We start from the raw sequence: 24,241 nt of genomic DNA on the forward strand, positions 1-24,241 counted from the left end.
AGGCTGGAGTTCAGATGTGCATGCAGCTGCCCTACTTGTATAGGCCTCTGGACATGCAAGCAAAAATTGGTGACCCGTGTCTTATCTTTGCTCACATCATAGGAAAGGTTGGAGTGATGCATAATGTGGTTACCAGTACACCCTGGTTTGTGCCACAGGGCTTGTGCTTCTAATTTTGTGAACGTCACCTTATACCTTCAAAAAGTAGTGGCCAAATTTCCTCCTTTCTGGTTTGGTTCCTGGGGATTTTGGGTCAGGCTTGTGTTGAGAACACTCTGTGAGGTGCTGATGACAACCTCTTCTTCCTCCCCTCCTCTCCCTTTGCAAGCTCAGCTATGAGGTCTGATGTAGTGAGTACCTGTTTGTCTCCTAGAAGCTCGCCGAGAGTCCTCCCCCTCCCTTCTTCTGGTGCTTAAGTGGGGTGGAGAGCTGACCCCAGCAGGAAGAGTCCAGGCGGAGGAGCTGGGGCGAGCCTTTCGCTGCATGTATCCTGGAGGCCAAGGTGAGCTTTGTACAGGTACCTCTGGTCCTGCCCTGTGGCTGCCAGGCTGCCCAGCCCAGGTGAGGGTTACTCGGGCTGTGGCTATGTGTGGCCTCTAGGACTAGTTTTGCTCTTTTGAGTTGACATGGCAGGAATAAATAATTTTGCACCCAAAGATGTGTAAGCTGTCCAGAGAGGTCTGCTGCAGTGGTTAAACTTCAGTATGTCAGAGCTTTCTTTAAATAATGTGCCAGGATTAAAAAAAAAAAAGGCTGTTCTAATAAGATACAGTCTGACGCAGCAAATATGATTCAAAATTTATGGATTATTAAAAAGGAATTTAGGTCAGATGTAGAGAACAGAGGAAATCTGTCTTGGAAAACAGATAATCCTGCCCTGAGACAGGAGAATAGGAAGCTTCTCCATATATTTCCGTCATAGTTCTGTGACACTGAAAAACATCAAGTATGCACACAAATCAACAAGAGCCAAAAATGAAAATAAAAAAGACTGAGATTGGAGATTGCCTTTGAGTCAGGACTAATACACTGCTACTGTATTGGCCCAGTGAGCCCAGTATTGGATACTGCTTGTCTTTGACTTGTATGTTTAATTAATTCAATTTAATTAATTACATTTCAAATTAATTGAGCAAATTTAAATTGGATTGGAGAAGATTGCCTTCTGGAATAAGGAAGAGTTAGTTACCCCTGGTGGAAAAGGATTGGATCAGGGAACACTTAAGCAAGCTGGACATATGTGAGCCCAAGGGCCCTCACAGGCTACACCCACAGTGCCGGGGGAGTGGGCAGGTGTCCCTGCAAGGCCACTCCAGATTCTCTTTGAAAGTCTGTACGGACTGGGGGATGTACCTGAGAACTGGAGGAGAGGAAATATCACTCCTAGCTTCAAAAATGCCAAGAAGGAGGGCCCAGGGAACCGCAGCTGGGTCAGCCTCAGCGCAGTCCATGGGATGGTAGTGGAGCAGCTAATCCTGGAGACCATTCCTGGGCACGTGAAGGATAGGCCAGTGACTGTGAGTAGTCAGCATGGATTCACAAAGAGAAGTCATGCTTAACTGATGTGATAGCCTCCTACAGGGAAGTGACTGCCTTGTGTAGATAAGAGTCATTCTGAACCACAGCTCTGAAGACTTCTGCTCTATGTGGTCGTTCATCTCTCCATGAGAGTGCTGTGTTCTTGAGTAGCATTTAATACCTAGCAGCTTTGTCAAAACATACATCTGACTTCTGGATAGTGCCTGTCCTTGTCTGTCAGGGTGTTTCTCTGATTTGTGAGGTCAGAGCTGGGAGCAGTGTTCCCAGTGTACCCTGTCATGTCATGCAGCGTGAGTGGGTACTGTGCAGAATCACCCTGAGATTCGAGGCACCAGCAGCAAATAGTCACCAATAGTCACTGTCTTTGAAGGTCAGACTCAAGAACTGCACGAATTGCTTTCCTCCGTTATTGATCTGACTCCTGTGGCTGACTCGGCCATCAGAAATAAACTGGCAATTTGTACCACAAGGTTGTTATAGCTGTACAGGATCTACTTTGGAAACTGTTCCCTGCTGAACAGCCTGGCCTGCAGTTCTGAGGGCAGCAGGGCCTGCTCTTGTGCAGAAAACAAGCAGAAGGAAGTGATTTTTTTTTTTTTCCACATCTTTATTCTGCACTGGAATATGCAGGCTAGCAGGACTCTTACAAACTACTTAGAGGGGTTTGCTGCAGAATTTGGGCAGCATCAGACTTGACTGGTGAATGCTCACTTTTTCCCTCAAAATGAGCTTTCCCAAGTTAAGCAAAGCCTTCATTATGTTTCTAGTCCTCATGTATATCTAGAACTGTTGATCTTGAAGCAGCCTAAGTGCACATTAAAGTGATTAATTCTCTAGATAAGTTTGTTACTACAATAAAGTTTGTTGTCTAAACCAGTATATTCAGCTGATAGTTTTGCAGGTGTCAGAATATGAATTTTGAGTTGTCCTCTGTTCCAGGTGATTATGCTGGTTTCCCTGGCTGTGGCTTGCTCAGGCTGCACAGCACCTACCGCCATGATCTCAAGATCTACGCCTCAGATGAGGGCCGAGTTCAGATGACAGCAGCAGCTTTTGCAAAGGTCCTTCCTCTCTTTTGGGCATCCATTTGTTCTGCTATGTTAGTCTTAAAATATGCCATTTCTAAAGGAAAACCTCTGGTGATGAGGAAGGAGCTGTCCTAGGATCTTCCCCCTCTGTGTTGGATGGACTGGGGTACACTGAGCTAATAGCAGGTGTATGGGGCAGGACTGAACATCTGGTGCAGCTGCACACATCTGTCACCTTTAGTGTCCTGTCCAGGACAGGACTCTGACTGGAGAAGAAGTTATGCATGGAGTATTTCTGGTGTTTGGTGTTAGAGCACACGAAACCATTGCCTACGGAATGAGTATTTCTGGGATGGCTGCCCAGCCATAGGGGTTATTCTTTGCCTGATGGATTTAAAAAAGTAGTTGAATATCTGGTGCAGTGTGGAGTGGGGAAGAAGACAGGTTCATCTGCAGCTAAAGCTTCTAAAGCTTGAGCCAAGGGGAATCCTGTGGTGACCTTAGCTGGTCTTCAGAGCCTTTGCTGTATCAACATTTTCAAGCAAACTGAGTTGGCTGCTCTACATTTGCCTGGACAAATCTGGGGCTACTGCAGGCAGAGCTGTCTATTGCTTTAACAGCTCTAGAAGCATGCCAGAGTCACCTCTGACAGGAGGGGCTGTTACTGTAAAACTGCTCTTCAAGGACAGTTGAGATTTCACTCAAGTTGGCTGAAACCAGAAATGTTTGTTGCTTGGGTTGCACAGAGCTGAAATCTTGTCTTGTGTGGCTTTAGGGTCTGCTGGCCCTGGAAGGAGAGCTGACCCCCATCCTGGTGCAAATGGTGAAAAGTGCCAACATGAATGGTCTGCTGGACAGTGACAGTGATTCCCTTAGCAGCTGTCAGCACAGAGTGAAGGCACGACTGCATGAAATCATGCAGAAGGATGCTCAGTTCTGTGAAGAGGATTATGAAAAGGTAAAGCACTTGTGTGGCTTCATTGCTCCCTGTACCTGGAAGGAGAATAGCATTGCTGTAGTGGTTTGATATTAAGTCTGTGGTGTGTGAACAGTATTTGGTTAGTTTGAGATCAATTCTGGTCAAAATTACAGGATATGCACAGAAGTGGGCACCCTCTGAATTTGGTCCTGAGGAAGATTTTAAAACATGCCTGACTACTAGGAATAGGCCAGCTTATTGTGCTCAGCTAGGAGCACAGCTTTTGTCCCGAGTCAGAAAGCAATACAACTGCAAAAGGCAGATATTTTGTGATCCCAGTTTGTAAAGACGCTAACTAATCTCTGCTGGAATCTTCTTTCAGCTAGCACCAACAGGCAGCGCTTCTCTGCTCAACTCCATGACCTTTATCCAGAACCCGGTTGAGGTCTGTAACCAGGTGTTCACCTTGATTGAGAATCTCACCTCCCAGATACGAAAACGTCTGGAAGACCCAAAATCTGCAGGTGACCATCAGAACTGGAAAGGGTCTGGAACAGATTAATTTACTGTTACATCTTCAGAGCTCCCGAACACCACTAGGGCTTATGTTTGTTTGTAGTAAAGAAATTCTGAAGCGAAATTCTCTATGTGCCATTGATGTAGAAGGCTCCTGTTCCACTTTTCAACTATGGTTAAAGAGAGCTATAATGCAAAGAAAATTATGTGTGCATCCTGGTTTAGAGTGAATGTAAACAGCAGTAGTATAGCATGGAGGGGTATGCCTATTTTTTTCAGGCATTTTCTGGAGACTGTAAACAGCAGATTTTTCAGTCACAATTTGTTCATCTCTAGGAACTTTCCCAATAACAGTGCAAGAGTTTTAAAAAGGCATCTTGGGGACATTCTACAGGATTTATGGCAGACCTAAGCAAGAAGGCAAATGGTTTCACTTTTCTCAAGTATTTCAGAAGTAGCTTGTTGCTGCAGGTTAAAACTTTGTGCAACAGGTCCAGTGGCTTTTCCAGACTAGGATTCATGTGGGTGACACGATAATCAGAGCCCTTCTGTGCTGGGAGAAGTCCATCATAGCTGTCGCTTGAAACCTCTGCAGCAATAGTCATTGTTCTGAGATTCTGTGGTTCTTGGATGTGAATTTGTTTCAGGTTTGGTGTTCTCTGCTGTTTAGACCTGCAGCTGTATCACAGTGAGACTTTGGAACTGATGCTGCAGCGCTGGACTAAGCTGGAGCGAGATTTCCGCATGAAGAACGGGCGCTATGACATCAGCAAGATCCCTGATATCTATGACTGTATCAAGTATGATGTACAGCACAACTGTGCACTCAAACTGGAAGGCACAGCTGAACTCTTCAAGCTCTCCAAAGCCCTGGCAGATGTGATCATACCGCAGGTAGAGCCTGTGTGACAGTGCCTGTAGCACCAATTTCTGACCCTTTCCCTGTATGTTTTGTCTCAGTTCTCTTGCACATTAACCCCCAAGGCAGTGTATCGCAGTGAGTGTTTCTCAGATCTATCTTAGTGTTTGTATAAGGCCGAAACCATTTATGACTTAAAATGTGGCAAGGCTGGGCTCATGGTTGAGGATTCTGGCAGGGTCAGAGTAATGAGCAGCTGACGCAGCAGCTTCTCCGTGTTCGTTGTGGTGTGTCACAGCACAGCCCTGAGCTGCGTGTGCGCTGCTGCGACATCCCATCCTCCACATGCAAGGTCGTGAAGGTGAAGAGAGATTTCTATGTTGAAATTCTGACAAGTTTGTTATTCTTGTCAAACTAGGACTTGCACAGTTTGCAAAGTTGACTTGCTTCTTGCAAAGTTTCATTTGTATGGGATGAGCTTCTACCAGCAAGGTCCAGCTGCACTTGTGCCCCTGTAGAGCAGAAGTGGTCTTCTAAAGTTTTTCAGTGTTGCTGGTGAGATGCAGTTTTCAGCATGGCACTGCAGGTTTTGTCTTTGCCAACAGCAGTTGTTGCTTTAATGCTCATGCCAGGTCAGGGTGTAAGTTTGCATGTCACAGATTGGAGGTTCATTCATGGTACTTGCACCTCTCAGCTGTTGGGAGAATACTGACAGTCATGTCCAGACATGACTGGGGTTCTTGGAACCCTCTGAAATATGTGGAGAAAAAAAAGGCAAGAGATGCTAAGTTGCGTCTCTCTTCCTGTCCTTGCTTAGTCAGTGGTGCTGCAAGCAGGACTGTTGAAGTCAAGCTGCCTTTCACATGAGGATGTGGCAAAGAACCAGGGCTCAGGGTATCTGTTGTTTTGTTCCTGCAGGAATATGGGATTAATAAGGAGGAGAAACTGGAGATTGCTATTGGCTTTTGTCTTCCTCTCATTAAAAAGATCCAGTTGGACCTACAGAGAACCCATGAAGATGAGTCTGTCAACAAACTGCATCCTTTGTAAGGCTTGTGCTGCATGCTGCTGCTGGTGGGGAGGGCTATGGAGCAGTGGGTGGTTCCCATGCCACAACAGCGTACAGGTGTGGAAGGAGGTACTGAGCATACACTGAAGGACCTTCCAAGAGGAAAGCACATTGGTGCTCCTAGAACTAGAAGAGAAATGGAAAAGGCACATTGAGACTGCCAACCAGGAGCACACTGCCACAGAAGCTTCTACCCTTTGTAGCTGGATGGTGATGCCTCATCCCTTTCCCTGCACGGGGCAAGTGTAGTGTGATGAGCCACTGCCCTACTGTGTGTCTCAGTTAGGACTCCATGAAACTTTCTGCTCCTGTGCCCCATGCTCCTACTGTTTGTTCTGTCCTGCTGCCTTTGGCATTTCCCAGTGTGGGGTTATCTCATTCCATTAAGTATACCGAAGTGTGGCTGTGTGATAGATGGCAATTTGTTGGCAGACTGAATAACTCTGGGCTGATTTTGGTTTAGGTACTCGAGAGGAGTCCTGTCACCGGGTCGCCACGTTCGGACACGGCTGTACTTCACTAGTGAGAGCCATGTGCACTCCCTGCTCAGTATCTTCCGCTATGGGGGGCTCCTGGATGTAAGTGTCCCAGCAATGCTCACAGAGTAAGCCTCCCTGCTTTTTTCCAGTAGCCTTTTCCAAGGTGGACAGTGTATGTTTGTAGGTTGCCCCTTGAGCCAGCTCTCCCAGAAATGCTGTGCATCAGTGGCCTCTGGCCAGCTCCATCTCTGCCGTGTTTGCATGCTGCAGCTTCCTGCCTTTCTGGCACAGAGGAGCATTGTTTTTCCTCAGTGCCTGTCTTGCTTGCACAGAGACATGTTTTCTCCAAGAGCTGTCCTGCTGGTTTCAGGTGAGCAGACCACTTACCTGTGTAGGAGGATAGCAGTATGAGGCAGTGGAGATGGGGGAATTTCTCTCTTCCTGCTACCTTCAACTCTTTATTTCAAGAACTTGGCCCTATTATTTATTGTCTTTACCTCGATTCTACATCAATAAAATCACTTTGCTTACAGAGGAAGTGACTTGAGGTTGCAAATGCACAGACCATGCTCTCTATCAGAGAGGCGAATGACACATTTTTAGGGGACTAATTCACCCACCCTTCACTTTCTCTCATAACCTGCTTCCTGAAGGAATCAGCATGCAGACCCTGAGAAAAGCTCTGCTCCAGTCTCCTCGAGAGGCTCTCTGATTTATCTTCCTATTTTTAAGGATGGGCTGAAACGCCTTATGAGTTTGGGCTTGCTTAGCAGGCATGATTTCTGATGTCTATGGCAGCTCAGCATATCTGTAGACAGTGATCAGACAAATACCTCTGAATCACTCACTGAGTAAGATGCTCCTTTATTCTCTGACTCAGGTGTCTGAGGATGCCGTGTTGCCAGTGCAGGGATATTGGGCTGCGTCTGGGTTTGTTTTACCATGGGGGTTCAATTCATGTCCATTAAGGTGGTGAGATGCTCTGCAGCATCATGCGTGGCACTTCACTTGTGACTGTTCTCTGGCAGTGTGGGGAGGCAGTGAGGGGTGGGCTTCCCTGCCATGCAGAGCCCAAGTGTGTCTCTAGATTTTTCATTCAGCATCAGATAAAAGCATTTCACTTTGTCCCTTATTTAGCACAAGGTCATCCCCTGTGGTCCATTCTGTTGTTTGAGAATGGCTGTGTTTGGGAACCGCTGTGGGCTCTGCTTGTCTCTGAGTCAGCAAGGCACAGGGGCTTGCAGCTCAGATCTGCACATGGGTAGTGTGGGCAGCTGTACTGTCCCTCTGTGCAGCTGCTCCTCACTGCAAGCACCCCACCTCATTGCAAGGTCATCTCTTCATGCAAGTTGAACAAGGTGGTTTTGTCTTGACAATGTTGTTACCTTGTGGAGAGAGGAACTCTCTCAGTCCCATTTCACTGAATGCTGCAAGGTGTCTGCTGTTGCTTACCCCATGCGACTGTTTATGTGTATATATCAGGAAAACAAAGACCAGCAGTGGAAGAGAGCCATGGACTATTTGAGTGCTATCTCAGAGCTGAACTACATGACCCAGATTGTTATCATGCTCTACGAGGACAACAACAAGGTGAGGGATAGAGCTGTAGGGTAAAATGCTTCCTGCGGTGACGCCAGGCACAGTCCCCAGAGATGAGTTCAGCTGGAAGTCTGTAACCTGAACTCTCTACACTTGTGAACAAAGACAGATGGATCATTAACACAACTGCTAGTTTTTGGTTTTAAGCGGGAGGCAGTGACCCAGGTTAAGGCTTGTTACATGTAAGCAGAATGTCACCCTGAGCAGTAACACCAAACTTATGTAATCAATACCAACTAGTTTAAAGCATTTCCTAGTGCAAAATTATTTGCTGCTTCTCAATATTAATTGCAAATGAACAGTAGGAAAAAATAAGTAAAAGCAAGTGATATTTGGCTGTGTTTTTGAAATATTTCTAGAAAATACCCAGAAATTCCACATTCATAAACTTTTTTTTATTTTAAAAGTGTGCTGGTGTAGTTAGGGAAGTGTATACTGGTATCTTCAGGAAATAAAGAGAATCATTTAATAAACATCTGGAATGTGGGAGCTGATGATGGTGACTGTAAGTAGGTATGGCACCAAACTGCACATCCTGATCCCCAGACCTTGTGACTCAGGTCTATGCTGCAGGGGGTTGTAGTGGTGAGGGGAGAAGCCCCTTCCCCACATCCTATAAAGTTAGAACCTTGTATTCACAGAGCTAGTGTGGGCTTCTAATGGTGGAAGTTCTGCTTGTCAAAAAAAAAGTCTGACAAGCTCTCAGGAGTGGTGTGGATCTGTCAGTCAGTCAAAATGGTGAAACTTTTGTTTTTACATCATTAGTGCCAGATACTGTAAAAGCTCTGGCTTCCTTAAAAAAAACTTAATGAAAAATTAATATTAGAGACAGTTATTTAAATCTTGGAACAGCCTGACTGAAGGTCCAGGAGAGACCCAGTCTCCCCCTGTCCTGCCATGTGCCAGGTTTACAGCAGGAGTGGGTTGTAAGGGGCTGGGGTTTAGGAGTGTGTATATATATACACATAGAGCCCAATTCTGTTTTACTCCTCTGTGGCTGTTGTTCCAAAATGACAACAGTCTGAATGCCTCAGCTGTGGGCTGATCAGGGCTGTCCTTTTGGATGAGACAAACTTGAAACCATTCTGTTTGTGGTTTCTTGTTGCTTCTGCTTTCCCTCCAAAAGATGTGCCTGGGAAATGTGCTGGCCGGCGTGGCAGGGTGGGGCCTTGGCCTGTGCTGATGGTAGGATAAACCGGGTTTGGTTATTTACCCTTCCCTGTGCTGTGTGTTCACAGGACCCCACTTCAGAGGAGCGTTTCCATGTGGAGCTGCATTTCAGCCCTGGTGTCAAAGGCTGCGAGGAGGACAGGAATGTGCCCACAGGATTTGGCTTTCGGCCGGCCTCGGCAGAGGTGAGCAGACACCTGGGCAGGGGCCACCGGCCCCAGGGGACCCTTGCATGCTGTTCTGCTCTGCCTGGCCCTACTGCAGCGAGTTCTTCGCTGGCCGCTCTCCCCTGCCCACAGGCAGCTGGTGGGTCATGTCCCTGCCCCGTCCTGGTTCGTCAGGGGCTGGTGGGGCCACGGATGTCCTCCAGAGCTCAGCAGGATCTGAAGCTGGAGCTGGTGCAGGGCAGCTGTGGCAAAGGCCGCGTGCCTGTAGGCATCAGTGTCTCCTTGTGGCAGAACGAGGACAAGAAGGCTGACCAAGGCAGCCTGGAGGACCTCTCCAAAAAGGGCAGCGATGAGCCAGACCGTGCTCAGCAGAAGTCCCCACAGCCCTCTGAGCCAGTCAGCATCCAGCGAAGGTCGCCGCTCATCAGGAACCGGAAGACGGGGTCCATGGAGGTAACTATGCCGTGGGCATCCTTCCTTGTTCTAACAAAGGCCTTTTGCTTGGTTTTGGTTTCCTGGCATTCCTTTTGACATGTTAGAGTCTGAGTTGATGCTGGGGAAGGATCTGCAGAAGGTATAGAAGGATGTTGTGGAAAGCAGACCGCTAAAACTCCCCATTGAGGAAGGATGGGGAAACACAGGCTAGAGGAACTGATGAGGAAGAGCAAGTAAAGAAGTGCTTGAGAAACACAAGAATTGTTTGGATTACATGCTCTGTAGAGGCACTGGTGTAGCCAGCTATGAGATTACATGCAACCTCATCACCTAGCTGTGGTGACATCTCTGCCTTCCCTTAGGCTCCATCCTTTGCCTCTCACAAAGGCAGCTCTGTGTTTCTCGTTCTTCTCTCCCATCTGAGATCTCATGCTGATCAGGAGTCCCTGCTCACTGGTGGGTTCATCCAGAGTGTTGAAACTGTTAGAGTTTAGAACTGTCCCATTCACTGATCTGCTGGAGTAACAAAATTGATTTTACCATTCTAACCTCTCCCCTTCCTGGCCGTTCCATGTCACAAGGCCAGTGTCACAGTCAGCACGTGACTGTCACCTTCAGAGTGCTCTGGAATTGTCCCTCCTTTTGGAGGGATTTCACAGGGGTTTTGGCCATCAGTTCTCTGAACCAGTGAAAGCAGAGTTAAGGTTCGAGATATTTGTTAGCTCGCTTCCAGTGCTGAGTGTTGTCACCTTTGTGTGCAGCGCTCAGAGGCTTTTTGTAACAGGCTATGTTTAACATGCTAAGTTGAACAGGATATGATTTCCTGCTGCTAAAGTGGAAGTCTATGTTCCAGTGATTCCAGCAAGAGTCTTGGGAGACAAGGAGTTCACTACATGAGTCCCTTTGTACTTTTCAAATCTCCACTGTTTCACAAGCCAACACAAACTTTAAATTAAAATTGAGCATTCACTGTCACAATCTTAGCATATAAGTACCTTTGTGCTTCTTGAAAATGGTGTTTTTATGGAAGAGACATACCTTTCTTTACCTTCAATTGATGTATAAAGGCTTTTGAGAGCAGTGGGTGGAGCACAACACTGATTACACTATCTGTCTTTGCAGGTGCTATCTGAATCTTCTTCCAAATCAGGAGGTTATCGCCTCTTCAGCACATATTCCAGGCAGTCTTCTGAGATGAAGCAAAGTGGCTTAGGTACTGTACCTCACCTGTAACCAACCTGCTCACCTGTACCTTTGTATTTCCGTGGGCATCAGTCTGTCTCTCCACATACACGTCTGGCTTGAGTTCCTTGTATGTCCCTGTGTGTTTTATGTCTTCTCTCAGTGTTACTGTTGAGACCATTGTAGAGACTGTCTTAGTGTATTTCTTTTTGTGTACGATCTTCTCCTTCACCTGATAGCAACAGAAGATGCACTTTTCGTTCCTTATAGTATGGGAGAAACAGGGCAAACTGCCTGCCTGCAGGCTGGCCTTCTGCTTCTCTGGTGCTCTCATTTGTTGCACCATTTCTGAACTTAGTAGGAAGAAATGATTAGATTAGGTTAGAACTAGCATGCTTTCTGTCCTGCAAAACAGCAGTTTATGTGCAAAACTGCTCTTCATGTGAGACTGTTCTACTTCTACCTTTGCTTCATAAAGATCCATTGTATGGAACAGATGTGTCACGTGCAAGGTGTTTGGCAGCCCTCTAACTGAGCTGGAGTCCTTGGTCACCCGTTCTTCACGTGGTAACCAGTGGAAGAGAATATTTTGGGGCACTTGGTATTCTCTGCCTGTCCTTGATAGTTCCATTCCCTGTCATCCTAACCTGAACTATTTCTGAATAGTTGAAACTTTTCCTGAAAGATTTTTGCTAAAGCAAGGTCTATTTGGAAACTCAAAAGCTGTCTTTGCTGTCATGAGCTTCCGAGATGGCTGTGCAACCTGAGTCTTGCAGATAGGAGGTGATAATGGCCAAGTTATGCCCACTTTCTTTTTCTCTAAAACCATTGTGGCATGGCTGCAGACTTGCAGCAGTTCTGATTCATCAGTTCTTTACTCTGTTATATGGACAACCTGCAGCCAAGAAACTTCTGAAAGGCTGATCATTTCTTTGTCACTTTTAAACAAGCTGCTTCTTTGGAAAGCTAATTCTTAACAAGGAAAGAGAATTTTCTTCTGAGTGGTTAGGAAGTATGCCTGGAGTCTGACAGGTATGCTTCCAGCAAGCTGGAAAAATCTAAATAGGAATTGCTGATGCATATTATTTTCATAAAGGGACAATAGCTTTGGCCATGGTGGGTTTTGAATGTGTTGTTTCACTTATTTCTGCCTTTCCCAGCCCCACTGTGGGATTCAGTGAGCTGTGACAGACTGCCTTGCTTAGACTTGAAGAAACCTCTGGGTATTCTGTGAGTCCGTGTGGATCAATGTGGGAATTTCTGAGGTGGTGCAGTCAAGGAGGTGCATCTGCTTGGAGAACAACCAAGTGCATCAAACTGTTTTTACTGTTTGGATGTGTGAGCACCAGAAGGCCTGTACTCTGGAAAGCAGGTATTACAGCCCTTGGACTACAGCCTTTTCCAGGTTTCAGAGGACTGTCTGTTTTGACAATGGAGAAGACCACTGCTCTTCTGTGCCTTTGTACAGTACTACTTTTTCTTGACAACAAAATTTGAAATGTGAATCTAGCAGATTTCATTTCAGATTCTTGCCTGACTTGCCTTGCTGGGAAGTCTGTGCTGGTCAGTCTTCTGACTGTGAAGCCCTGCAGAGAGAAAACCTTAAGCAGGAATTGATAGACCTGATCTGTGACACAGACCTCCAGCTGGATACTCAGCCCAGCCATCATTCTCCTCTGTAGAACCTTGTAGCTGCAGGCACAGAAGGATTGAGCAGGAGAGACCTGAGGTGCCACACCAGCCTGCACGACCCTTGGAGATTAGGATGTCTGTGTTTCTGTGAGTTTCTCTTAACCTGAGGCCTGTTAGGAAGAACAATGCCTCTTTACCTGCACAAGTCAAGCTCTTCACGGAATCTTCCTGATTCCTTTCCTGCTTGTTCCTTTAGAAATCTAATTTCTTCTCCCTTTAGGATTTGAAATGTGTTCTCTCTGTGAGAGATAATACAGAACTCACTGGAGCTTGAACTTTTGCTTTAATACTTGTCTCAGCAGCTGTGCTGTGAGGGGCCTCATTCAGGCACTACCTGCTGTTTCTGAGTTTTCTGAAGTTGAATGTACCTCCTGTTGAATGTTGCCTGACCTTGTCAGTGCCTGGCTGTCCTTATCTCTGGAAAATGGAGTGTCTGTCCAGGTATAACCTCGTCTGTGTAGGCATGCAGAAATGGGGAGAAGGACGGAGCTCCTGCAATAGCCCTGCTACCATACCTGCCAGAATGGTACCTCTACTGTCATTTAAAAAATGCCCTTGAAATCTCTTGTTGGAAAAGGGGTGGCTGCAGCTTGTTTTGTCTGTGCTTTGGAGTGTGCCACTTTCTCTGGGCAGCGTCAAGTGCATTGTTGTGGATTGTTTGCCATAGTGTGTATGCTCTAGCTTGAGAAGCTCAGGGAAGTTTCAGTGCCTTTCTTTGCTTGCAAGAAGGCTTCAAAATGGGGTAAAATCACTCCAGGCTGTTTGAGCACTGCCAGTGGCATGAAGCCGTATGCTGAGACTCCCAGAGGGAAATCGAGGATGTCTGTTTTTAAACATCTGAAACATCAAATGAAGATGTGAAAATTAAATGCACAGAAAAGATCCAGCACATACAGTAATTTCTAGCAAGTGCAGGTACATTTAAATCCAAATGGCCTTTATGTTCTTTAGGATGTGTGTGTGTGTGTGTGTGTGTGTGTGTGTATGTGTGTGTTTGTGTGTGTGTGTGTGTGTGGTCTCCTGGAGTTTACTGTAGATAATTGCTGTTGTCCATACAGTCATCTTTGTAAATTTTCTTCTGGCTTAAGGGCACTAGCAAAATGCCTCTGTCTGCAGCAGGGAAGCAGAAACACTGGGGTATCCTCAGCTTAATGATTAGTGGCACAAGGTTTCTCAAGATAGAAAGGCCTAAAAGTCCGATGTTCCATTTTTATCTTCCAGTAAATGAGTCACTTGGGTGGGTTTTGTTGCTGTTGTTTGTTTTTAAGCCGTGGAAGAGCAATTAAGAGCATCATCCTGGCTTCTGCATGACAAAATTTTGTTTGCATTCTGACAGATTCCAGTTCATGCTGAGTCAGCACTCAGCATCAATTTAAGACATAAGGAGGAAATTTTCTAAGGCTTGTGTATCCACGACCCTGCAGGCAAGAGTTGTTTGTCTGTGCTAGTCTGTGCTGTGAAAGCCACCAGCAGTGTCACCGTGCGGGAGCAGCTGCAGTTCAGTGCTCTGAGAATGCTTCAGTCACCCCGGGAGCAGATGGTCAGCTCAGGCTGAGCTTAGGTGTGAACAGCTCACTGCTCAGGACCTCTGTGTTTTCTCTAAAGAACTCTGGCTAAAGGATCTTTGCAGAGACAGAGCTGGGGCCCCAAAAAGCAGTGAGTGGATGTGAGTCAACAGCACGTCCTCATATGAGAAATAAATAACCTGGTTTTATTACAAGCAAATGAACTGAGTAGAAAGGCAAAAGGGGGGAGGGGCTTTTAATAACCAAAGAGGGGTTCTTTTTTTTCTTTTTAATTCAAATAGGTATGGCGCAGAGTTGTAAGGTGAATGGTTCTGTCTGAACCTGACACCAGGGAACTTTTGTGGCTGGGAATAGGGAAAAATACAAACAGTAAAGATGTAACTAAACAAAGATCTTTTCTGCCATGCAGCAGCCTATTGTATACAGGGGGACCCCCGGGACCAGGTCCAGGGGGGTACATCACAATCAATCAAAAAGAAGGGTAATACCCCCTCCCTGGTCGGAGAAATTACCTTTTTAGGTAAAAAGCGCCATTTAATGAATATGTAACCGAAAGAACTACAAAAGGCGCAGTTTTCAAACCAGTCATGTGCTTCCAGACCCTAGTGGCTTTGGGACGCCCAGCATGCTGAAATAAAACCTTCCATTACGCTTTTTTTGTCTCACAGGTTTTTGCCATCTTTCTAAATTTGAAGGAGGAATTTTCCCCACACTCACACCAGGGAGGGCTGATGGCATGCTTGGCTGATCAGCTGGAGTACAGCCATCAGGCTGAGGGGTTTGGCTCTTTCCTGCCGTTCACCTCTTGTGAGAGGCTGTGCCTGAAGCTCTGCTGTCCTGCCCTGGGCTTCCTGGGCTGTGGAGGGGGTGGGTGTCAGGGTTGTGAGTCCACTAAGGGGCAGTGGAGGTGGATGGGTCTGGAGCACACAACATTGGAGGAGAAGCTGGGAGCAGGGCTTGTTCAGATCAGAACCTGTGGGGAGTGGAGACCTTAATGCTGTTCCACCACCTAAATGGGAGGTTGTAGAGGGGACAGACACAGACTGTCCCCAAAGCCTGTGCTGGTCGGTTGAGAACCAACAGTTGCAAGTTGCAGCAGGAGAAATTCCAGTTAGCTAGGAGGAACCAATTTTTCACCCACCATGAATGTGCCAGATATTGGAGCAGGGGCTGAAAGAGGATGTGAAATCTCCTTTCTTGGGGATATTGACAACTTGACTGGACAAACACTAGCAAGATGATCTGAGTTAGTCCTGCTGGAGCATTGGGAAAGAAGCTTCAGGCTCCTTCCAACCAAAATATGATGCAGTATTTTAGAATCAAGAGCTGCTTCCAATGTAGGCAGGATCTCTTTCACAGTAGTAATAGTTGCACTGTTCCAATAAATACTAATAAGCAGTGTGGCAGGTTTTTTTACCTTGGCAGACGAGGTGGAACCAGATCAACCTGCTTGTTTCTGGAAGCTTTTTGTATGTAGGAGTAATGTTGGTTTTAGCAGCTGGTAGTCTCGGTAGAGAAAGCAGCAGCAAGACAGTCTAGCAAAGAATTTACAGCCAATCAGTGGCTGTATCTGGCCCATAATAGGGTTTTGTCTCACTCACAATTGTTTTCCTCAGTCAGTCGAAATAATCCTTTTTCAAATGCCCGGTGTTCCCTCAATATCACACAAAGTCAGGTCAGTCTGCAGAGCGCTGTGCTTCGGCAAAGCCAAAGCCACGGGAATTAGGTTGCTCTCCATTTTGCACGCCATGTTCCTTGACACAGAGTAGGTAAAATTCCATGATGTGTGCACATCTGGTGCTTTGAGAGGCTTTTTCATGGACCAGGTGGAGCTATGCTGGAGCAGCGAGACATGACTGAGCGGCTGTGCAGTATCAGCTTGTGAAAGCAAGCTCTCTATTCACAGTGTTTTCCTTGCTTTTTCACACGGAATTAATCCACGCTGGCTGATCCACAGATCAAACAGTCCTTTCCTCTCCTTGGTGTCCTACAGAAAAAGGAGCTTTCCAAAGAGAAAGGGCAGAAGAGCAGAGCAATAAAGCCCTATGACAGGAACATCAGCAGTTTGGCATCCTGACTGCTCTGACATCAGTGTGCAGCTTTGCTGACTGGAGGGAGTAAAGGTGTTTCTCCTAGGTCAGGGCAAGAAAGCCAAACAGAATTAAACTCCTGGATGGAGTTAGGAACTTTCCTGGTGCTGAGCTTTGGGCTACCTGCTGTGCATTTGGCACTATGGAATTTAGAACTTTGGAGAACTTTGCCACCCTGTGCTTCCCAGCATCATGTTTTTTCCTGAGATTGCTTGTAAAGTGACCAGTTCATTCTTCATCTTTGGACTAACCCTGCTTTTCTGTAGTTGCATGCAGTGGATATGTTATACTAACACCTTCCCTGCCTTTCCAGGATCACAGTGCACCGGGCTGTTTAGCACCAATGTGCTGGGAGGCTCCTCCAGTGCCCCCAACCTCCAGGACTACGCACGCAGCCATGGCAAAAAGTTTGCCAGCAGCCTGACATACAAAGACGGTATGTGTGTTCCCTGGCAGCAGGGTGGTACTTTGTGGACATTGGTATCTCAGGGTGCTCCTGTGGCACAGACTTGGACTGCTGAAAACAGTGACAGCTGAATGTGTATATTCACTGCATCTACAGTAATGAATTTACCATATCCCAAGAAATTGTGATGCTTGCTAGGACAGACAGGGGCTGACATTGTGAGAGGAGTTTTAGGCTGATGTGTGTTATTGCTGAGGTCTGACTTTGGTCTGACATTTTAATACTACTCGCTATTATGAGTGGGGATTTATTGGTCCAGATCTTGAGTAGGTTTGACCTGGTATGGAAATCCAGCAGATCACATCAGCTTGCTTACCTTGGTGATCTTGCTGATGCTAAGTGAAGCTCTTTGCCCTACAGAAGATGGAGCTGTCCAAAGGCAGAATGATATGCTTGGGCATGGATGAGATGGATTAGCCTCACTAGAGTGAGGCTGGGCGTGCAGTGGAGTGTGAGGTAGCTGTCAGGAAGCAAGGGCAGTATAGCTGAAAGGCTTGAGGTAAGTGGGCTGCTTGTATCAAATACTGCAGAAGGACTGGAAAGTCTGGTTTCTGTGCAGTTGTGCTGAAACTGCCAGAAAGGTCAGAAAGACAATCTGGTGAAGACACTTGGGCCATTGGGTCTGAGCGTTGCCCGATGCTCATGGGTGCAGGTGCTGCAGCTATGCCCTGTCCTGCCCAGCACTGGTGCCACGCACAGAGAGCAGCAGAAGGTTGTTACCTGCAAGGAAGTTGGGACACAGGGAGAGACTGAGCTGTCCTGGAGCAGTTGGAGGGTGTAATGCACAAGTGCAGGTGTCCATTGTGGTCCCGATAGGAAAGGCACTCAGACTCTAATTACTGATTCACATACCGTTTGTTGGGACACTGAGTTGAGGAGCTCCGTGGACAGGGTCTGCACAGCATGCTGTGACCAGGTTGGAAATCCACCTAATGTTGTACCACTGATCTGAAATGGATGTAAAATCATCTGTCTTGGATATCTCATCTTTTTCCTTTTGGTGTTTTAATCAATACAGAATGTGAGTGCCTTTCTAGTTAGGATCATAACAGACACTAGCATTGGTGGATTACAAGGTGGGGAGGTGAGTAGGGCAGTAATTTGGAGAAAACAGGAGGTCGGTTCATTTAATTTTTGTCCAGTTTTGAGGCAAGGAAAATGGCCTAGCAAATCAGAGTGGAAAGATGTCCAATTCTCAGCCCTATTGGAACCCCATGAGTGCCATTATGTACACTGGCTTCCTGTGCTGCTTTTCTTGTGTAAGAAAAAACTGAGCTGGTTCTCACCTCCTCGGGGCACTCCCTGGCATACAGTGGGCTGTGAGTGACAGTGACAGGGAGGGTGATATGGGAGCAATCTCAGCATCACTGTAGCAGTCTGAGCTGCCCCAGGCATCAAGTGCTGGCTACTCACAGGTCACAGAATAAGCTCATAGTGCTTAGCACAAGACCGGGGTGTGAGTTGTAGGGGAGCTGCTGGAAAGGCCAGCAAGGGACCTGGCTGCTGTACTTTCCTAACTCTGCAAGGAGTGGGAGTCCAAGGCAGCACTGATTCTCAGGGAAAAGCATCAGAGACTGCTCTTTGCCCAGCTGGGTGTAGAACAGACCTGCTCAGTCCTAGTGCTGGACTGCCTGTGTCTGTAGGCTGTGCAGCAGAATGTTCCTGCAGCTGGCTACGGGCATTCATGGGCGAGTGTAGTCCTCCTGCATTAGCCTAAACTCAGTGACAAGGTCACTGTGTGCTGAGATGTAGCTGTACCCTCAAGTACCTAAAAGACAGACTTAGTTAACTACCATGTGACTAACACAGCCCAGAATTATTGACTTGATGTTACACCTCTGTTTTCATGTTCCTTGGCATGCCCTGGCACCCTGTGCTGCCAGCGCCTTGCTGCAATAAGGGCAACTGAGGGGAAGGAGTTGGGAGCTTGGAAAAGCAAGTAGGAGGCAGAAGGGCATTTAGCTGCTGGGTAAGGTAGTCTCGAATGTGAAATGAGCCCTTGATTTGCATGTTCCTGCTTAAATGAGCACCAGTGAAATGCTGAACAATGGAATTTAAGCCGAACATCACTAGAGCTGGATGCAGTCAGTGACACAGCAGCTACAGCAGATGCTTGGAGGACATTTGTTTCAGCACCGTTTCCACACTCATTGGGCTGATAATGTTGAAAAGCCTTCAGATTCTGCAGCACATCTTTGCATGAACTCTGATAGTTTTTCATGGCTGTGATGCTTCAAGGTGCAGAGTGTGGCTAATAGCACTTCACCAATGTGAACTTGCCTTGTTCCAGGGAAGTTTCAAGGGCCCTTATTTCTGAAGTCTCTTTTGCTTGGAGCTGGAAGAGGGCTAAGGAGCACTTCAGCAGAAAGTTGTCCCAATCTCAAGCTGAGGGAAGGTGCGTGGATGGTTGTAATTTGAAGTTGTCTTGCTTGAGGACAGGGACCCAGTAAACTGGGCCAGTGCCATTTCATTTGATGTGCCCTGAAGGCAAGGGGAGGTGTTGGGGTGGGATGGACATGGTCAGCAGCTGACTGCAGCTCCAGGGCTTGGACACCTCTAAGGGATTGCATGTGTAGGGAAGATTGTTATGCTGTTTGTTGAGTTTAAAGAAAGAAAAAGAGTTTTTAGGGCTGTTATGCTGGTGGATGAAATTGCAGCATTAGAGTTGGTATAGATACATTATTTGGCCAAGCCAGTGGATGTAGCTAGAGGAGCACAGTGGGGTTGTGGAGCATGAATTGGTACACTGGTGAGGGGGATAGGCATACAGACCTTATGGACTAGAGAGAATGGATGCATGAAACATGAAGGAGAAATAAAAGGATTTTCTAATATTTCCTAAAAGTTCATAAATAGCAGCAAAAGGTATGATTGACTGGGGTCTCACATTGAATCCCAGATACAGATGGTCTGATCCAGGTCATTCTTTTCCATGATAGCTAAGGAATTTCCAGAGTGGGAAAAAAATTAAGTTTCCAGCCCTTTTTTTTTTTAGTGCCCTTATGGAGCCTAATCCATGTCCTTTAAAGCCCACTGGTTTGCACCCCATTAGATGCACAGTATCTGTCCTTGCACTGTCTTTCTGATGTGTGATTTGTATGGGAGAGCTTGGCCTGTCCTGGGACATGGCCAGGAGAAGCCTGAGGACCACTCTGACAGGTGTATCCCAAAGCCTCTCCTGTACTGAAATGCTTTGAGCAAAGAACTGTAGAGGCATGTCTTCATGGATCTTCTGTTTCTTCCCTAGTCAGGTGATTTACCTTTAAATTCATAAATAGCTCTGTGTAACTTGCATTAGGAGTATGTTTTGAGTTGTTCCTGTGCCAGAACTCTTCAGTCCCTCTGCAGAATGATGTTTGTTTTCCTTGGGCAGAGGGAAATCCTGAGAACGATCCTCCTGTGGTGCTGCTGCTTGCTTGGTCGCGTGCTCTGGTGGCTGCAAGTATGGCCTGGCTGCATCCTGCACTGGACTGAGCCTGGTGTGGTGGGAAGGTGTGAGGTGCTGTCTGTCACTGAGAGTGTGGCTGTGTATTGTCAGGGGAGACCCTGGGCGTGGGGAGATGCAGAGTGCGACGAGGCTGAGCGGTTCAGTCAGACCCGCAGGTGGAGTGTCTTAGGTGCTCCCGCAGCGCCAGCGGGAGCAGCTGTTGTGGAGGTCAGGAAGGTGAACCTGAAAGGATAGTTGCAAGCATATGAGGGTAGGGGGATCTTTCAAAGCAGGCTGTTAACTGAGATGATCTGTTTTTATTTCCTCAGAGCTCTTGTCTATGCCAGCCGTAAAACGATTTTCTGTGTCGTTTGCAAAGCATCCGACTAATGGTACGTTTGCTTCCTTGACTTGACATTCCTTCACACTTCTAACCCCACACTCACATTCAGTTCTCTCTGCACATGTTCTGCTCTCAGCCTTCTTGTGGTTTTTTTGTCTGTGTATCTGGTGTCCAAACATGCTTCACCTTCCCCCATTGTCTCATTGTGACTACTGTGTTCACTCATCCCGTCACTGCTCAGTGGTGCCTCTGCTCTCCCCTGAGGTGTTTGTGTCCTAGGTGAAAAAGCAGAAACTGCGGCTCTGTGAGTGGACTGCTAAAGCAGCTTTTAACTCCACTGCTGACATTAAGGCCTTCTGTCATTCTCCCTTTCAGGGGGGTGGGGGTTGGGGGGAGACTATCGCTGGATTGGAGTGTGATGTCCACTTCATATGCCAGAGCTTCAGCAGCTTTGGTCCTCCATTTCCACACTGCAGATTTACAGGATGAAAACAAGGATAGCCTTAGCCCAGCTGTATGTCACCTGGAAGAGCCCACTGTAGGGTGGGAGAGAAGGAGGTGCCAGCAGCATTCCCTCTGTGCATGGTGTTCCATGTCAGGAGTACTGGTAGCCTCATGGCCTCCTGTTTGCAAACCTGTCTATTAGGCTGGTTGTGTGGTTCCTCCAAGCATGGTGATGTTGATACAGGTAGGCTCACTTTTCCTGCAGACCTCATCCTAGGAATGGTTTCTCTCCAGAGCTTTTTTCGTCTGCTGTTGGTGGACAGTGCTGGCTCGGGCCTTCCTGAGGTGGGAGGGGATCAGCATCGTGCTGTCACCTTCTTCACCCCATCCTGCCCATGGCTCTGGAAAGTCTTGGTGGAGGACGTCTGCCAGTGCTTCTGCTGACTCACTATCTCTGCTCCATGTTGCTACTAACCTGACACTCAAAAGTGGGAGTCTGTGAGGTTACAGACCGCTAACTCTGTGCGGCAGGTGCCTTGAACTAGTGTTTGCTCTCCAAATCTTGGACAGATACTTTTATAAAGGTTTCACAGCATGGCTCCTCCCCTCATGCCTCCTGCTGTTGAGACAAGTTGTAACCAAAGCAGATCACTGAAGGATACCAAGTGAAGTATTTTTGCCCTACGTGATCAAGGCAGCTTCTGCAATCTTGTTGCGAATATGAAGACATCCTGTTTAGTGTGATCTGGAAGATGAATGAAATTCAGAAGACTGTTTTGGGAAGGATGAAAGGGGAAAGGATGAAAGTGGTTCTACTGTTTCAGATAACTGGAGGGAATCTGTTCTCTGTGTTTGCTTGGTTTTGCTTTTCCCAGAGTGGCCAAAAAACTGCTCTGTTTGTCTGTATGTCTGGACACCATCTGAGCTCACGTAGTGTATGTCAGCAGGGTGTGTTGTTTTATCTTGCCTGCAAAGCTGGCATCCAGCTCCAGACTTTCCTAAGCCACGCTGCAAAACAGTTGCCCATGCTCCAAATACAATAGTGTGAAACTGGGCATCAGGTTTCTCTCAAAAACCCAACGAATATTTCCAATTGAAAAGTGCTCCTTAATCAAGAAAATAAAGACGAGGTCCAGCAAGAACGAGCTTGAAGTCAGGGATATTTGGTCTAGGCTTGGCACTGCTTTGAGCAGGAAGGATGTTTAACCCCATGAACCACTTACCTGAGGATGCAAAAATTGTTCCCAGCTCTGAGTTTGGATTTTGTTTCTGGAGAGCTGCCTCTGTGTGGTGAAATGGGACGGGTGAACCACGGCAGTGGCCAAGCACAGCGTCAGGCCAGATGGTTTATGTCCTGGTCACATGAGTCTTGGGCATATGATGCGAGTCCTGAGGCTGTGCATGTGGAGGAGAATACATGCCTGCATGATGGTGTCTTGTCTGCCATGCAAGGATATCACAGAAGCTTGCACAGGGCTGTTCTCAGAGTCTAGAGGGAAGGTCAGTGCTTCTGTGGACCCCTCTGTCCTTTCACACTCTCAGCACTGTGCTCTCAGCCAGACCTTGCTGTCCCTCGTGTCCCTTGCACAGCCTCTGCTCGTTTGATGCTGGACCATTTGCTCTCTGTCCCACGTGCTGAGATGCCTGACAGCACTTGAATGCAGGACTCGAATGCTCTGTTGGCAGTTTGGATTTCTCATCTCAGCTGCGGGAGGGCAAGTGTGAGCCTGAGCCTGATCTTCTTATCTAGCCAAACCTGAAGTATATTGGACTTGGAATGTGTCCTAAAATTTATTCACTTGTCAGACTTTCACTTCCAAAGATGAAGCCTCACTGTTCAGGTGCTGCCCTGTGCTGCAGCCAGGTGAAGGCTGGGCCGGGAGGGAGGCTGGCCTGCCCTGCTGTCACTGGGGGGACAGCTGTAAGGGCATTCCTGACCTGCTCACTGCGGGAGGGATTGGGCTTACTATGTGGTGTGGGTCCTTCTCACCCAGCAGCCCTGGTGCTGACACATCCATCCCCACATCTCCACAGCTTCTCTGTCCCCAGCTGCACCTGCCCCTCTCCTCTCACTCTCTATGGCCCCTTTCCTCCAGATGTGTTGGAGCACCAGCACGTTGCCCAGTTGCTGCGCCGTTTTTCCTCTGACTGTGCCACGAGCCGGACCATCTCCCTGGATGCCACCCTAGCCCATCACCTGCAGCAGTGCTCCTACCACCTGCGCCTCTTCAGGAGCTGGCTGATCTCAGGGCAGGATGACTTGGAGTGTCTTTACGGTACTGCACGCTGCAGCTGCCTCCGTCCCATGCTCTTGTAGCTGAGCAGGGACCACTGTCTGCTTGAGAATGCAGAGTATGCTTTGCTTCTAAAAAGGAAAGCGTTTCCCTCACTGCATCCCGAGCTCTCTAGGCTGCTGCTGCAGCAAGCTGTGTGTGCTGTTGTACCAGCAGTGTTGGAGCCTTAGGCAGGAACCTTTCCATATGGAGCCAGTGCTGTTTCACACAGAGCCCGTGCTCCTGTGTAGCTGTAACCGCTCTTTCCATCTTTGGCAATTGTTGCCTCCTTCCTTTAGCCAGGGTAAGCCATTAAGTTCCCTTCAGGGTAGGTGCTAAGCTCCTACCAACGGGATACCTGGCTGGCAGGATGCTCCATGCAGGTCTTGGTGGGATGCCACGGGGTGCCCCCTTAGTAACGGAGGAACTAAAGTGAGTAGTGAGAGTATGGGAAGAAGAGGTTAAGTAGATGCTGCAGCTGGCCACATGCTGAGTGAACTTGCTGTGGAAATTCTGGGGCAGTGAATGCTTGTGGGTGTGTTGTTTCTAGAGAAACTGAGACAGGGTAGAGCTGAGCTTCTGTGGCTGCACTGCATGGCATCTGTCCTGCCTCTTAGGGCCTCTCAGTGTGTCATGTCTCTGATGGGAAGAGATAGACGACTTGAGCATTAAATCCAGATGTTATAAATCAAAGCTTGCTGCTGTTTCTCCGGTGTTTTTCAACCTCTGGCACGGATTGGAAGTCTGGTGCATGGAGGCCTTGGTGCTTCTTCCACCACACAGGTGGAAGGATTGCTGCTCCCGGAGTGGGGCAGTGAGCTGGGATTGACTGCTGAGGTTTAGCTGCACCATAGAAGCTGCTCAGAGCACGTGGCTTGCTGAGCTGTGTGGTGTGATGCATGGACCCCCTTTTCCATTCAGACCCACAGGTGGAAGAGGCACAGACAGTTCAGCCTTCTGTGTAGTGAAGCAGCTGGACTTTACAGAGCTGGGAAGATTAGAATTTTTCTTACACAGA

General features: G+C 47.5%; 1 protein-coding gene across 13 annotated transcripts in view; it reads left to right on the plus strand.

Annotated features, from left to right (window-relative positions):
- The window catches only part of PPIP5K1 (diphosphoinositol pentakisphosphate kinase 1), a 47,133-nt gene that overhangs the window by 14,991 nt on the left and 7,901 nt on the right, over nucleotides 1-24,241 (plus strand). For 5 of the 13 annotated variants that reach the window (XM_064669435.1, XM_064669436.1, XM_064669438.1 and 2 more), the window contains 14 exons: nucleotides 374-502; nucleotides 2,479-2,600; nucleotides 3,343-3,525; nucleotides 3,869-4,010; nucleotides 4,673-4,896; nucleotides 5,780-5,907; nucleotides 6,394-6,508; nucleotides 7,892-7,999; nucleotides 9,247-9,363; nucleotides 9,637-9,798; nucleotides 10,903-10,993; nucleotides 16,584-16,706; nucleotides 20,493-20,555; nucleotides 23,047-23,226. In XM_064669435.1, the coding sequence (XP_064525505.1) occupies nucleotides 374-502; nucleotides 2,479-2,600; nucleotides 3,343-3,525; nucleotides 3,869-4,010; nucleotides 4,673-4,896; nucleotides 5,780-5,907; nucleotides 6,394-6,508; nucleotides 7,892-7,999; nucleotides 9,247-9,363; nucleotides 9,637-9,798; nucleotides 10,903-10,993; nucleotides 16,584-16,706; nucleotides 20,493-20,555; nucleotides 23,047-23,226 (1,887 nt within the window). Of the gene's footprint in view, nucleotides 1-373; nucleotides 503-2,478; nucleotides 2,601-3,342; nucleotides 3,526-3,868; nucleotides 4,011-4,672; nucleotides 4,897-5,779; nucleotides 5,908-6,393; nucleotides 6,509-7,891; nucleotides 8,000-9,246; nucleotides 9,364-9,636; nucleotides 9,799-10,902; nucleotides 10,994-16,583; nucleotides 16,707-19,026; nucleotides 19,202-20,492; nucleotides 20,556-23,046; nucleotides 23,227-24,241 lie in introns of those variants that run through there. The other 8 variants (XM_064669437.1, XM_064669439.1, XM_064669446.1 and 5 more) reach the window with 8 other exon arrangements.

The sequence above is a fragment of the Pseudopipra pipra genome, chromosome 12, assembly GCF_036250125.1.
Source record: "Pseudopipra pipra isolate bDixPip1 chromosome 12, bDixPip1.hap1, whole genome shotgun sequence".
Taxonomy (NCBI): domain Eukaryota; kingdom Metazoa; phylum Chordata; class Aves; order Passeriformes; family Pipridae; genus Pseudopipra; species Pseudopipra pipra.